Below are 16,977 nucleotides of genomic sequence, written 5' to 3'. Positions count from 1 at the left end.
TTTATAGCTCTTTATGCATTTTAATATTAAATACTGTACATTACATTTCAACAAAACTACTATTTATTTCTGAGAATATGGAAATGTAATATTTTTGCTGAAATGACATACATATTACAGTGAAAAGTGGGATAAAATTGTGACGAAAACAATGACTTTCGCTTTCTTTCGTTCAAAAGATGTTACCGTAATCACTTTTCGAATGGTTTTCAGTTGTGGGATTATGAGGCTAATGATAGGATAGAATATTATTGTAATACGGTACGGTACAACAGTTTTTTAACTCAAAACCATTTGAAATGCGATTACGGTAAAATCTTTCGAACAACGAAAGAAAGCGAAAGTCATTGTTTTCGTCATGATTTTATCCCACTTTCCACTGTAATATGTACGTCATTTCAGCCAAAATATTACATTTCCATATTTATTTCTGAGAATATATTCATTCAGTCACAGTTAAGGTAAAATATACTTGTGATGTAATATTTTAATGAGAATACGGTATCGTAGTTTTCTTTTGTTTCAAATTTAATTAACAAAGATTGATGTTTCAAATGTAATGAACAAAAATTTATGTACAGTATCAATAAATAAACTTTAAAAAATGAATACTTTGTTTTACATCATCCTGTGTATACCATACCATGCATTTGGTTACTTTGGGCTTGCTATTATGATGCAAGAGATCTGCTCTGGCAGCTGTACCGACACTCACAGCCGGTGGTGCGTCGTTTCCATTGTTTACTGGTAGTTCCTGGTAAATATTTTTCAACCTAACGAAACTATTAGCCATTTAGAGGTCGACCCCTAATTTTTTGCCAAATAATTTAGTCTTAAAAACTCGAACTACACACAGGTATATATGGTAAATAAGGACATTGGGGGCCAGGGGTTTTTTAGGGGGGGGGGAGGCAAAAGTGCACGGATTTTCAACATTCATGGGTATCTCTCTTACCTAACCCCCGCGTATGTTAAGGGCTGACTGTATGTATGCATGCATAAAACAAGTAGAGTATTAATAAACATGATGGTTCATGTGCTATAACAGGAACAGGTACTGCAGTAAGAGGTGTAGTATTACCTGGGCCTCGGCCATATCCTGCCAAACACTGTGCCTTTAACCTCTCCGAACCTCTTCGTTTTGACGATATAATCAAAGATAGTCGTTCTTTCCTCGTGGGAGTAGTATACATCTTTTCTGTAAAAGAAAACTTATGATAATATACTTTCTTGAATATTTTTTCACACAACTAAAAGGAATATCCTTCCTTCTTTAGGCATTTGCCTCCAGGTGTAATGTTAACCTACATCTATTGAGGATGAAATCTTTCACCTACAAATTGACAATAACACATTTGCTGTAATCAGACATATCTAGTTGCCTCAACCCCAACAATAACCGAATTTGTTCTTCCAAATTTTCTTATTATTGTGGACTTATACTGTAAAACAAGTTAATGATCACCAAAAACAGCACTCGTCTTACACCCCCCTCGTAAACCACCCCAAAATAAAATAATAATAAAAAACTCATTTGCCTATCAGTATTTATCTTTCCGTCCCTATTATTAGCCAGAGATTTATAATATTGCTAAGTATAATAGTGTGAAATAATAAGGAAACACCACTATAAAGGTGCTCCTCTACTTAAGAACGTTCAACTTACAAATTTTCAGAGAAACAAACATCATCAATGAGAGGGGTTACCTGCCAGAACAGGTGTTTAATGTGGATGAGACTGGACTATTTTGAAGAAAATTCCAGATAAAACAAACATTACCTAAGAGGAGAAGAGTGAGCCAGGTTTTAAGGCTGTATTAAAGGGTATAGCTGGGCTAAATATCCATAATCTTTTCAGTTTTTACAATAAGTTTGGTATCTACAGGAGTAAAGTTGGACTTACAAACAAGACTCAAGAATGTAACTCTTTCGCAAGTAGAGGAGCATCTGTAGTGCATTTTTTTCTCAGGTGAGAAAAGATGCCCCGCCCCATGACTGTATTGCTCTAATTTTATCCAAAATTTTATTATAACATGCATATTATCTCGATATTACTACATATTAATTCACAGAAATAAACAAACATGTTGTCAGTAAAGAAGAACACTCACCTCAACCCAAGAAACAGGAAGTTTGCAGGTGTAAGTCCTGGACCCACTCTCCAGAAGACTTTTTCAAAGCACACTAAGTCTCGGTAATTTCCAGGAAGGTCACCTGCAACAAGAAAGTCTCTTTCAGAAACAGGTAATTAAACACAATTGAAATCTTAACTATAAAATAGAAGGAGTGACGACAACTTGTTTCAGTTGCTCTCCACCCATAGCAGGAAAAGGCTGATATCATCATAATCATCTCCAACATTTCATGTCCATTTCCCACAGTTGTGTGCATTAGCCATGATTACCTGATGGCAGCTCTCTAAGCTGCATAATGTCTTTTAATAACATCATAAAGATTAAGTTGTAAATGTGTCCACCAAACTTTGAGGGCTTGGAACCCTTGGAAGCTCTAAACTAGAGTGATTAGGGCTAAACTGACCATCAGCCAACTTCCCCCTAACCATGTCCCATGATCAGATGTTTGACAAAGCAAGGTTGTCTATGGTGGCTTGGAAGGTATGGAAATCACTCTCAAGGTTTCACAGCACATGAGTTACCAATTATTTACTTGTCAGACTTTATCACTGAGTGGGAAGAAGAATCAACCCCACATAATCCACTGACCTCTTATGATGACATCAAAGGAGGAGGATGGGATCTCATTAATTCTTTTTAGGCTCTATTATCAAGCAGGATTTCAGGATCTATCCTTTATAACTATTTATCTGTCAAAAATAACTAATGAATGCTTAAGCTGTGCTGTACAAAGAACACTCTCATGAAGAAGACCTGACCACAGTTGATACAAAACTGTACCAAGTATGAAAATATGGAAGTTAAAGACACACGTAATGAAAATTCAAAATGCCCGAACTGCAAAGGACATCACCGCACTTTGGCAGCACGATGCCCAGTAAGGAAGGATATCATCAAAGACATGAAGGAAAAGGAAAAATCGAACAAACATATAGAAACTGACCCAACCAAAACCTATGCTGCAATAACAAAGTTGCAAGACACTACAGATGGCACGCACGCGCCATCTATTGGACAATTTTAGAACCAGAAATTTGACACGGACAGTCCCTCGCTTAATTCAGATTTCGTCCGATATCGGGATTAAAGGGGTCCGTTTTAACGAGGGTCTACCCTTCACCATACTAGCCACACTGATACATGCCCACATAATCAACGTGGCTAACACGGGAACATTCGGAAAAACTATCAGAGAAATGTTTGCAGCGAACAACCTACCACAGGTAAACTTCCCACACAATGCCCCATCAGCAGACATTTTCAAAATAATAACCAAAAACAGTCTAGGAATCACCAGCAAAGAAAGGGAAGATAAAATAACACAACAAGAAAATTGCACAGGAGCAGAGACTGCAATGGATACAACCCACTCCCAAATAACCACAAGACCCTAGAGAACACAACCAACCAATCAGCTAAGTCAACACCAGCAAGACCACGTAGAGAGAACCCCACCGGTCAACGGCCGGCCGACGTCGGAGACAGCATAGGAATCAGGTTTTACTCAGTCAACTCCCTGTAACAAATGAGAGATTGTTAAAAGATATTAAAGAAGGAACAACCAAATACACATATGAAGAGGGACTCATAGAAACACTAATACGTGGAGGAAAAATAAGCAGCAAATACAACAAAATCGAGAACGTAGACTTATCAAAATTCAAGAAAATAAGAACAGGACTGAAGGAGAAGAGAGAGAGACTCTCCCCCGGAGAGACCCGAGCAACCGAACAACACGCGTCAAGTTCATGCGACCCACGATTACGCAAAACAGAACACAGAAAATAATACAACACAACGTCCTGGCCTGGACACATACAAGAAAAACAGAACTGACAAACATATACAACAGCATAGACCCAGACATAATTCTCATAAACTCACACCGACGGAAAAACAGTGACAAAATAAAACTCTTCAACTATTACACACATCAACTGAACATACACTCATAGACAATTTCCAAACCTACTTCTTAGCAGTCGAAATCAACACAACTAAAGGCCCAATAACAATCGGAACAACATATTTACCTTGCCGATGACAAACATTCCCGACTGGTGACTTACTAAAACTAATGAGACGTAACACACCAGCATACAGTATTTTATAGGAAACTTAAATGCGACACACACCATACTCGGACACAGAACCAGAAACCCAAGGGGGAAGATTATACACGACCTATTAGAAAACGGCAACATCACACACCTGGGCCCAGATTTCGAAACCTACATAGCTGCAGGAAGCACCGGGAAGCCGGATATGGTTTTGACCAATAGACACCACCATTTGAATTCACACATGAAACCTGGACCAACCACCACTAGCGATCACCTGCCCATAATTATCACTCTATCAACATCACCAATACAAATCCCCTCCATCCCTAGATTCTCTTTCAACAGAGCAAACTGGGAGGGTTTTAAGGCAGAACTCAACACAAACGAACAAATACATCAACATAAAAACACAGCAGACATTGACATGCCCTGGAAACATGGTACTCTAAAGTCACCACAGCCATGGAAAATAACACCCCCAAAACAACTTACCGCACACTACCCCACGCACAATTAACACACGAACAGAAGATAATCCAGACAAGACTGAATAATATACTAGAACATACAAATACACACGGCTGGAACCAAGAAACAATAACTCTCTTCAGAAACCTAAAGGAAGAGCTGAAAGAAATATGTAAACAATCACACAACGACAAATGGAACCAGATAATCACAAACACAGAGGCCGATTATCACAACCCAAAATTTTTCTGGAGTAAAATAAAAAACTAATGGGCACTAACTCCATAGATAACAGTCATCTTATAGACGACAACGGGGTAAAAGCTAGAGAATCTGTAGAAAAAGAACTGATCTTCAGAAATTTCTGGAGCAACATATATAAAATGACAGAAGAAGAAACAGAAACTATTGTAGAGTAACAGAACAGATGGTAACAACACACCTTACACTAAACACACAGAAATGGCAACCACCAAGAACAATAGACCTCAACATACTAATCAGTGCAGACACATTAACCTTGCCAATCACCACAAAGACATAAGAAACATAATAACCAGTTTTAAAAATAAAGCACCTGGACTAAGTCAGACAAACAAAACGGTCCTTCAAAACATACCCACAGATCTTTAACGCTTCACTAGCAACAGGACACTTCCCCAGACCTATATCCTTATTAGAAACACCAGGGAAAATACTAGAAAAAATAGTCAACAGCAGACTCAGAAACTATCTAGAACAGGAAAACAAATATAACCCCAGACAACACGGATTCCGAAAGAACCGAGGCACAAACACGGCTATTGCATTAATTTGAGAATAAATAGCTAATGCCGTCAGCAATAAAAACCAGTGCAATATTGTTCTCAGAGACGTATCAAAAGCTTTTGATAAAATGTGGCTCTAATTCCACAGTGAATTTGATCAAGGGGGCTAAGTTGTTAAGTTGTGGCAGGAATGCTTTTAGGTCCTCATTACATGGCCAGAGACATAATACATCATCAACATATCTAAACCAGACTGCTGAAGGTGGTAAAATATTACTTAATAGTTTGTTTTCAACTGCCACAACTTAACAACTTAGCCCCCTTGCTCAAATTCATTGTGGAATTAGAGCATGACTGTAAATTGCCTTTACTAGACTGTCTGATCCACAGAATAGGTAACACCTTTAAGTTCAGTATTTATAGGAAACCTACTCATGTGTGTTCATACATTCATTATTATTCTGCACACCATAATAGTCAAACAGTCAGTATTTTCATCATTGTTTTTATGTGCTTTGAGAATTTGCAGCCCGGAATTTATTGATGAGGAATATAAATATATCTATAATATTGGCTTGAACCTTCAGTACCCTAGATCTTTCATAGACAAATGCCTTAACATTACTAAGAAATCTTTCTATAGAACCAATCCCAAGCCCACCCATGACCATAAGAATCTCTTAGTATTACCATTTCACAAAAATTTGTCTCAAATTCCTTTACAACTAAAAACCTGGAACGTCAATGTGGCATTTAAAAACTCATGCACTGTTAAATATATATATATATATATATATATATATATATATATATATATATATATATATATATATATATATATATATATATATATATATATATATATATATATATATATATATATATATATATATATATGCAAGTAAATCACTGTAGGTGCGCGTGATATATATGCTGATAACCACAAGGAAAGAAGAAAACACGAAGTTCCCAAGCGCTTTCGTGTAATTCACATCTTCAGGGGTGAGTACAGACTAGAGAGAGTAATACAAATCAAGGTGTATATATACACAAATACAGTGTTAGGACAGGCCAGGAATCCAATGCTCTGTTTGTTCATTTGAGGGATAACAAGCATTGCATTGACTGGGATAATGCCTCCTCAATATTACCATGTAAGTCAATTGACAGTAGGAACATCATAGAATCTAGTCTTATTAAACATACCGAAGCATTCAACATGAATTTGAGTAACGGCATGTACAAGCTGGACAATTTTGTAATTAAGAAGATTTGTGATCAGGTGAGAAGGCCGGGTCACTTGACCATCTGACCTGACCACCAACCGTTGTGTGCTATTTAAAGATTAGTAGGGTCATTACCTAATACCTGACCATTGTGGACCTGGTCTCACCCTCCTCTGTATATATACACCTTGATTTGTATTACTCTCTCTAGTCTGTACTCACCCCTGAAGATGTGAATTACACGAAAGCGCTTGGGAACTTCGTGTTTTCTTCTTTCCTTGTGGTTATCAGCATATACCTAGATCACGCGCACCTACAGTGATTTACTTGCTATATATATATAGTATATATATATATATATATATATATATATATATATATATATATATATATATATATATATATATATATATATATATATATATATATATATATATATATATATATATATATATATACACAGTTGGCCCTTAACATACGCTGGTTTAGCATACACGGATTTGCAAATACGCGGATTGCCCCGCCGGAGGAATATTCTGTACATTGAAGTAATTGAAGTACATTCAAATCGCGCGCCATTCAACTCGCACGCGGCACCGAACACGGGACACCGCCCGCTCCTGCAACCTCACACACACACACGCATAGCTCTCCCTCACTCAGTCAGTCTCGCTGTAACCACGCTTGTGTTGACATCAGCATTGTAGTTGCAAAAATATTACATTTCTGTGAATGTATTATATCAAGCACAGTATGAATAGAATATTACTAATATAAGAATATTTTAATCGAAAGGTTAGGTAAAGTCTTTTGTTTTCGTGTAGTTTATCCTAATTTACATTGAAATGCATTACGTTTCAGCAAAACTACTATTTATTTCTGAGAATATGGAAATGTAATATTTTGCCGAAATGACGTAGGTATTACAGTGGAAAGTGACGAAAGCAATGACTTTCACTTTCTTTCGTTCAAAAGATGTTACCGTAATCGCTTTTTGAATGGTTTTCAGTTAAAAAACTGTTGTAATACAATAATATTCAATCCTAATTCACTTGTGATGCAACAGTTTTTTACTGAAAACCATTCGAAAAGCGATTACGGTAACATCTTTTGAACGAAAGAAAGCGAAAGTCATTGTTTTCGTCACGATTTTATCCCACTTTCCACTGTAATACGGACGTCATTTCAGCAAAAATATTACATTTCCGTGAATGTAGTATATCAAGCACAGTATGAATAGAATATCATTGTAATATAACAGTATTTAAACCAAAAACTATTAAAAAAACGAGTAACATATCTTGAACATCGGAAGGTTAGGTAAAGTCTTTTGTTTTCATCATGTATTTTATCCTATTTTACATTGAAATACACCACGTTTCAGCAAAACTACTATTTTTTTCTGAGAATATATTCATTCAGGTGCAGTTTAGGTAAAATATACATGTGCTGTAACATTTTTTTAATTGAAAACGATTTGAAAAACACGTACCCTCTAGCCCTGTTCAAGGAGAAGACTGGGAAGAGCTGTTTGGTGCTTAAGACGATGACAAGGAAAATGATTTTGATGGATTTTAATGAAAATATTCAGAAATATGGTATTGTAGTATTTATTCAAGTGAATTAGGATAGAATATTATTTTAATACAACAGTAGTGACGATGTGGAGGAGGCGGAGGCATAGAGCGGGGACGAGCGGTGACTGGCGGCAGCAGGGACGAGTGGAGATGCCAGCCAGTACATTACGGGTGTACAGTATTAATTGATTTTATAGCTCTTTTTGCATTTTAATATTAAATACTGTACATTACGTTTCAACAAAACTACTATACTTGTTTCAAATTTAATTAACAAAGATTGATGTTTCAAATGTAATGAACAAAAATTGATGTACAGTATCTATAAATAAACTTTAAAAAAATGAATACTTTGTTTTACATCGTCCTGTGTATACCATACCATGCATTTGGCTACTTTGGGCTTCCTATGATGACGCAAGAGATCTGCCCTGGCAACTGTACCGACACTCACAGCCGGTGGTGCGTCGTTTCCATAGTTTACTGGTAGTTACTGGTAAATATTTTTCAACCTAACGAAACTATTACCCGTTTAGAGGTTGACCTCCAATTTTTTGCCAAATAATTTGGTCTTAAAAACTCGAACTACACACAGGTATATATGGTAAATAAGGACATGGGGGGCCAGGGGTTTTTCAGGGGGGGGGGCAAAAGTACACGGATTTTTAACATTCACGGGTATCTCTCAAACCTAACACCAGCGTATGTTAAGGGCCGAGTGAAAAAATGTATATGCTACAATACAAAACTAACTGAACCAAAAAAGATAAAGTTAAAGTCTTAAATTATTTATGCCTTAACCACATGAAAAGGTTAAATAAATACACAGTAAACTTACTGCTCCACATGTAACAATGCGATTGGTGCTGGGAGCCCAGTCAATGCCTGTGACACGCAGATCATGACCCTGGAGTGTTTCCTGAAGCTTCCACTCTGATGCAGCTCTGCCATATATATTCACTTCATTGTTGTTGAGACTCAATGCCACTTCTGTAAGAAATACACACACATGCACTGAGGTTGCAAAACTAGAGAAACAAAACAAAACTACAGAGAAGCTAAGTAGCTAAATAAAATCTAAACCTAACAATGAAAAAAAAAAATAAAAAATAAAATTAACTCCACCTACTTTCTGGTACAAACTGGGAGAGATCAGAAGCTTTGAACATGTTATGACCAGAAGAGGAAACCAGTCCTGCTCAGGTATAAAAAAGAGGACTGAACCCCCCCCCCAGTGATTATGCTGTATTATGACAGCTGTCTGGCTGAAAACTTAGGTAAAATTGCAGATTACAGCAACCAAAGAATAACCTAATCTAATCTTCCAGAATTCTGTGGTTGCATTTATTTTTTATTTTTATTTTTTATTTTTTTACGGGGAATAGGCCACCCAGCAACAGGTCATTGAACCACAATGGGGCCTAGGGGGCAAAAAAAATAAGAGTAAAAAGAAATTGAATTGCCCACAGAGAAACTGTGGGCACCACGGGCAATACGAGCGTTACAAGTCCACGGCCTTGCCGGCAGTACACGGGATGCCAAATCCACCAAACATTGGCCATTAAAGTACCTGTAAAAAAGAGAGTGAAGCAACATTGAAGCAAAGAGAAAGGGATGAAAGATTATCAATTAAAGGAGGAGAGTCAATAAGATGAAATGCCTTTGATTCCACCTTATCTAACAGATGGACAGAAGAAGAGCCACCCTCGATATGAGCACAGTACTCCAAGTTAGGACAAATGAATCTCTTATAAACTGAAGCAACTGCTCAGGAGTAAAGTAGCTACGGCATCTGTACAGCATTCCCAGCTTTCGGAAGGCAGTTTTAGCAATGTTGTGGATGTGTGGCTTCCATGACATATTATAGGTAATGGTGAGACCTAACATATCTATTTTAGAACTTAGCAGAATGATTGCATCCTGAAATGTGATTGGTGGGAGATCATCAAATATTACAAAAACTTCTTCTAGAAAAGTGATACCGATACAACTCAGTTTGAAAATTAGATGGCAATTTACCTGCCAGGCAAGTGCTATTTAACTTCATATAGGTCGGTATTCACGGCTGCGGTCCTCATTCCGGGCACGACAAGCGATGGGCACGAGGCCGAACCGGAACACTTCTGTCATGGCGTATCACTTGGAGCAGGTGTCTGTAACACTGTGTAAAATAAATGGTAAATTTTCACAAATGCACCGGTCTTTGTTCAGATATTAAAAATATGTTTTTTCAATGTTACTCGATGAGTTTCGAACAAATTTAATATTAATTTCAGCCGGAAATCAATAGTTCTTTGGGTAAATCACATAAATAAAAAACCAAGAAACTAACAAAACCAAACCTAACCTTAACTAACCTAACACTATTTTTCCGACGAAAATCTGCAATTGACGTAAAACTCTCGCCCAATTATAAGTCTCCTATAGCCAATAAGAAACTCCCACACCACCCCCCACACATGCGCTGTAGATGCTTAAGAATCCAACACGGAGGTAAGGAGCACTGCGCGACGGGCGGTCAGACCTCCGTGAGACGTAAACAACAAATGACAACACTCGTGAATGACCAAATCTAATAATATTGAAAAATTAATATCTCGGTTATCCTTAATTTCCGGCGGAAATGTCACAAAAGAAAAATGTCTTAGATTGTCTAAACATTACGAAAAACATATTAATAACAGTGAGAGAAATACCAGTGCAAGATCGAAAATTCACTAAATAAATTATAAAACTTACACAAGTCATAAATAAAACTATATAAATATATCAGGTTTTAATAGGTTCTAGTAAATGTCACCTAGATTTTAAAATATATCATAATGGTAAGAACATATTGAAAAAATGAAAGAAATTGAACAACACCTGCTGGTTTTAGTCATCTCTTCCAAGAATACCTTTATACCCGTTAAATATAAGATTAACTTTAATTTCTTACCGTAAATAAAGTGGCAACCATCTGTATCCATTAACTAAAACAGTATCTACATGGATATTACAGTACAAATATAAATCTTTCACCAATTACATGACCAATGTATATAATTATTATCATAGATATACGAATTATTGGTTAAAGGCGATGAATCATTTACAGTAGGCGGGGCTGTCCCCTCACGTCTTCCGCCATAACTACGACCTACAATAACTTCTTTCATGCCATTAGGAAGTTAATTTGTTATATATTATCAAAATACATGGAACAAAAAAAAGAGTTCCTTCTACTTACCTAAATATTGAAGGATATTAGCGGACTCTGGTCAACATCCTCAAGTCCTGACCAAAACAGCTTGAGTCTCAACCTGTTGGCCTGACTTAAAGCACAAAGCAGGGAACTCCCAATTCAGGGATGGGACACACTTGTAGTCTTCTCTCAATTATTTACTCTAGAAATCACCCGAGAAGGAAGAGGCTGGGACCTAGATCAGACATAACTAGTTATTATACTTACAAAACAAGCATCAACTGTTGTCATAGGGGTACCACACAGTAGTAGGAATTAAACAATACATAATAAACCCGTGGTGTAGACTCACTCCAGGGTGAATGTCTGGAGAGCAACGCTAGAATTAGCCTTATTCTGGCTTACAAACTACCTCCACGAGATCATCACATTCTTCATATAACATTTATTATGCTCAATCTATCAAACACACTCTAACAGAGCAAAGAAATACGTGGGACATACCTGCTACTGGGCCCCGGGATGTAAACAACGCCATGGCGTCTCCCCCCCCCCCCCATATTCGTTCTAGCGCGGATTCACAAGACATAATTACGTTTTCCTCCTCGAAGCTTACAAAAATACATATCCATATCAATAATATTCTATATCACAAAATGGTTGTCTCTGGAGTTCCTCATACCACACACACTCCTCCATACAAATGTTTGCCGATGGCGCCAAGTTATTTCGGGAAATTAAGAACCGAGCATTTGCATTCATCTACAATGCTTTTTTCCTTTTTAACCTCCTCACTACCCTGTATTTGGAAACCACTTTTAATATTTTATTCAGCTAATGCCAGACAATTTTATTCAGCAGAGTGTGGACCCAGTGCACAAGTGGTTACTTTTACTTTTTTTTTTACTTTTATCCTCTTCGCCACTGATCGGCTTGTTAGCCGCTTGGGCGATCGGTCACGTCTCTTTTCCTTTATATTCTTCACCAAAAGGTCGGCTCGCTAGCCGCCCGGGCGATCGGTCACGTCTCTGTCACGCACTGTTGGCAAATACTGGGCATGCACCGGCTCCTGAATGTACCTGAACCCGCTCCAGTGTTGGTCAAGTCTTCTCTTGAAAGAGCTCACACTCGGTGCCGTCACAACACTCTCTGGTAGATTGTTCCAAGAGTTTACAACCCTCACTCCGAAAAAGTTTGCCCTCACGGTTTTCCGGACTTGCGGCTTCTTCAATCTTGAGCTGTGACCCCTTGTGGGGCGAGCGTCCGCCAGCTCCAAGTAAGGACACTCAACTGAGTAGTGCCCCCTGAGATGCTTATAAACCTCAACTAGGTCCCCCCTTGCCCGTCTGTAGTATAAGCTAGGCAAGTTCAGGCGCTCCAATCTCTCAGGGTAGCTGAGATGCCGAAGTGCAGGCACCAGTTTGGTGGCCCTCCTTTGAACATTTTCAACCAACTGACAGTCCCTAGCATATCTCGGGGACCAGATGGGGTGACAGTACTCCAGATGGGGAAGCACTTCACTCCTGAAGATCGTCACGAGGGACGGACCGTCTAGATATCTGAACGACCTTCTTATAAGACCCAATAATTTATTTGCCTGATTTACCTTCTTCTCACAATGGCCCGAGAACTTCAGCTCATTGTCAACATACACACCTAGGTCCTTCTCACACACAGTCTCAACTAGTACATTTTCTTCATCCCGTTGGGACATATGGTACGCCTCCTTACCGTTGGTACGCCCCAGGTGCATCCTCTTACACTTCGTGACATTGAATCTCAGCAGCCATTCCTTCGACCATTCCTGGAGCCCACAGAGGTCCTTCTGCAGCTCTTCACAGTCCGCTTGGTTCTTAATTTCCCGAAATAACTTGGCGTCATCGGCAAACATTTGTATGGAGGAGTGTACAACGTCAGGCATATCATTTATGAAACAAACAAACAACAGCGGGCCCAATACACTACCCTGCGGTACCCCACTTGTTACAGGTACAGATGACGATTTCGTGCCATTAATCACCACACATTGCTTGCGGTCATGTAGAAAGTCTTCTATCCACGCTAGGACATTTCCCCGAATTCCGTACCCTTCCAGTTTGATTTTCAGCCTTTCGTGGGGTACACTGTCGAAAGCCTTGGCAAAATCTAGGTAAATATTGTCGATATTACCACCCCGTTCTAGAATATGGGTCCAAATATCCAATACCTTGAGCAATTGTGTCAAGCAAGAGCGCCCCGGCATAAAACCGTGTTGGCAATCTTTTACAAGGTTGTTTCGTAGTAGATGTTCCATCGCTGCATCTCTGATAATACTCTCAAGTACTTTACATATTATGCTGGTCAGGCTCACCGGTCTATAGTTGTTCGTGGAGTGCCTATCGCCCTTCTTGAAGATAGGACTCACATAAGCCACTTTCCATTCACTGGGGACCATTTGTTCATCCAGGCATTTACAAAACAGAATCTTCAGGGGCTCTGCAAGCTCGTTGCACAGCTCCCTTAGCACTCTAGGATGCACCATGTCAGGTCCAGGACTCTTATGGACCTTTAGCCTGGACAGTTTATTTCTAATACCCTCTTCTGTGAACACAATGTGGGTCAGTGCTGTGTCGAACCGTCTGTCCTCAAACGCAGGAAGGTTAGTTGCATCCTCTCTTGTGAACACTGAGGAAAAGAAGCTGTTCAATGCCTCAGCTTTATCCTGGTCAGAATCTGCGTAACTACCATCTTCAAGCCTCAGGTCTGATACTCCTACTCGCGTTTTCAATTTCGACTTTGCATAGCGGTAAAACGCCTTTGGGTTTGACTTGACCTCGCGTGCAACCAGCCTTTGGAACTCCTTTTCAGCCCTCCTACACTCTATCTTTGCTTGGTTTCTGGCTCTTGCATACATCCTCCTGTCTTGCTCATCGTTTGACCCAACCCACGTCTTGAATTTCTGGGTTTTCTTCTTAATTTTGTCGACCGCCGCATGGTTCATGTGTAGGGATCCCCTCGTATTCCTAGAAGCACTGGGCTTGGTCTTGGGTATATATTTATCGATCAAATGGGTCATTTTACTAGTTATGATATTCAGCGTAGTGTCTGCGTTCTTGTACCTTAATAAGTCAGGCCAGTTGATACCCCTCATCTCTTCCCTCATCCCATTGTAATTTCCCTTGTAATATTTGCACCTTGGCCTGGCCTTATCTTGAACTAGGTAACAGTTAAATCTGAATGACAACACTGTATGGTGACTGGTGCCAACTGGGGCAAGGTGTTCCAGTTTGGCCACCATACCCTCCTCGTTTGTTATGATGAGGTCAAGTGGCTTGGGTGTTTGCTCCCCTCTGTAATGTGTCGGGTCTCTCACATGTTGGAACAGAAAATTATCTCTCAGAGTTTCTACAAAAAGAGTAGCAGGATTATTCAAGTCATTCGGGGTTGACTCGTTTCTCCAGTCGATGTCGCCATAGTTAAAGTCCCCCATGATAAGGAGCTCCTCCACATCTACCTCCTTCAACAAGCTACTCACCGCACGTCTCTACCAAGCAGCCCCTCACCACACAGCATCTCCAGCACCAGACTGTCTATCATATAACTTATATATTATACAAGAAAACCACATTAGAGTTTCCTTCCATCCTGAGTGCTAGACAACATTAATATCTCGATACCCCTACACTCGTGTGCCACTCTGAAGCGGGTAAGGGAGAAGGTGACTTCCGGGGAGGAGGATCAGGTGAGAGATGGGTCGGTTTATAAGTTTGTTTCTATTAATGGGGTGTTACACAGGTCTTGTGTTTCATCCAAGCGACCAGCTAAAGTAGGTCGGTTTTTACTTGTTGTCCCTGATGTTTGTCGTAGTAACATTCTCTCTGTAGCTCACAAGAGCTCTCTTGTAAGTCACTGTTCTCGTAGGAAAACTTATAGGAAGGTTGATGATCAGTTTTACTGGCCAGGTATGGGAGCGGATATTAGAGCTTTTTGTAGGAGTTGTGATCAGTGCCCACGTATGTCCGCCAAGGGTAGAGTCCGTCCTGTTCCACTTGAACCCTTACCCATTGCAGAACCATCTTCTCGGGAAGCCATAGATTTTGTTGGACGGTTCTCGCCCCCTTCCTCTAAGCCTAAATTACATCAAGCTAATATGTTAAGGAAATATAATTGCAGGACCCACATTGCTCGTGTCCTTGACGACGTCCCCAAGCTGGAGTTAGTCGAGGCACTAACCTGCAAGAGTTACTGTGGAGTTCGGACGCCAGAGTCTGTTGATCTCGGTTGCCAGTTGCTGCCAACACCTGACGAGTTAGAAGAATCCTCTACGACTGGAAATAGGCCCAAACTTAAACTTGGACTGAAGTGGACTCCACGTGCAGTTCCTTGATACGGCCTTACGTTTTGGACATCAAGTTACCACCTATTCTTTTCTATGATGTTACGTGACTGTAGAGCGCGGGAAGTCGCATAGCATGAGGCACATTTCATATAAGCTATTAATAAATTGTTAATTGTATTTATTATATTATTATTGTTCTTAGTTACTTAGGTTAATTGTATATTTATGTATGTTATTAATATGCATCATTGTCTTACTCTGTTAAGTTCAAATCAAGAGAGTATTAATTAATTTTATAAGATATCTAGCAAATGTCTGGATCACGTGAGATAAGACGCACTTCTCACCGGCGTACCCACCAGAGTTGCCAACTTAGCGACTTTGTAGCTAGATCTAGAGCTTTTTGTTTTTTTCTAGCGACATTTTAGAGCGATATCCACAGAAGTCTAGCGACTTTCTGGATACTTTTGGACTGTCCATGAAAACTCGGTTTTCCTAATTTCGAGCCATAATATATAGCAACGGGGTTACAGGGACAATGCATTTGAACGGGTTGAACTCATAAAACAACTTGGTCAACTCTTACCTGACAACATTCGTGTGCTGCAGTCTATTTCTTTTCTGAGTGCCGATGAATGCTTGAAGCCTATTAAATCAGATATACTTGGTTTGGCACACTTATTTACAGAAGATTCCAGCACCCTTACCAAGATTGATTTCCAGTGGAAAAAACTGCATCACACAATCTGGACAGAAACATCTAACACCCTAAAATTGTGGTCAGAAGTGGCAAATTACAGAGATGCGAACGGTGAAAACCCTTACCATGATCTGGCTGAAATTGCACTCGCTGCCTTATCTCTTCCGTCCATTATAGTCGGCATTATGAAAATATAATTTGCATCAAATTACTGAAGGGGGGGAATAATAGCTAGCGACTTTCCATGGAAGATTTAGCGACATTTAGCTACTTTTAGGTGCCAGTCTAGCGACATTTGAAAATCCGAGTTGGCAATCCTGGTACCCACGCTTCTCACCGGCGTCCCTACGACGCCAGTTGCGAAAATCCGCGGCAGTGGTAAGACGCGTCCATTGTTCTCAAGCTTTGACCTTTGTCTTAGTGCTTTATCCAGCCTTCTGCAATGCCCTAGGGGTATCAGGTATTAGTGACACGTTTAGTTAGGCCTAGGAAGGGATCCTGGTGGTAAGGAATCTCCTGTTTGGTAGGGATAATCATTT

The 16,977-nt window shown here is 39.4% G+C and overlaps 1 protein-coding gene across 3 annotated transcripts; it reads right to left on the bottom strand.

Annotated features, from left to right (window-relative positions):
- Positions 1 to 1,138: 1,138 nt before the first annotated feature.
- Positions 1,139 to 12,034, bottom strand: LOC121853324 (actin-related protein 2/3 complex subunit 1A-like). Of its 3 annotated transcripts, XR_006086303.1 has the most exons (6): positions 11,925 to 12,034; positions 11,466 to 11,655; positions 10,256 to 10,397; positions 9,075 to 9,226; positions 2,112 to 2,214; positions 1,139 to 1,198 (listed from the first exon to the last, which is right to left on the bottom strand). XR_006086303.1 is itself a non-coding variant. In XM_042347384.1 (5 exons), exons 3-5 carry the CDS (start codon positions 10,364 to 10,366, stop codon positions 2,185 to 2,187), a joined length of 249 nt encoding a protein of 82 aa, XP_042203318.1. In that variant the 5' UTR covers positions 10,367 to 10,397; positions 11,466 to 11,655; positions 11,925 to 12,032; the 3' UTR covers positions 2,112 to 2,184. The 3 variants fall into 3 exon arrangements, 2 of the variants coding, with proteins under 2 accessions (XP_042203318.1, XP_042203319.1); XM_042347384.1 differs by lacking the exon at positions 1,139 to 1,198 and having other exon boundaries at positions 10,300 to 10,397; positions 11,925 to 12,032; XM_042347385.1 differs by lacking the exon at positions 1,139 to 1,198 and having other exon boundaries at positions 10,300 to 10,389; positions 11,925 to 12,032.
- Positions 12,035 to 16,977: the final 4,943 nt, after the last annotated feature.

This window comes from Homarus americanus, unplaced genomic scaffold, assembly GCF_018991925.1.
Source record: "Homarus americanus isolate GMGI-L3 unplaced genomic scaffold, GMGI_Hamer_2.0 scaffold1926, whole genome shotgun sequence".
Taxonomy (NCBI): Eukaryota; Metazoa; Arthropoda; class Malacostraca; order Decapoda; family Nephropidae; genus Homarus; species Homarus americanus.
This window is presented reverse-complemented; position numbering and strand designations above follow the sequence as displayed.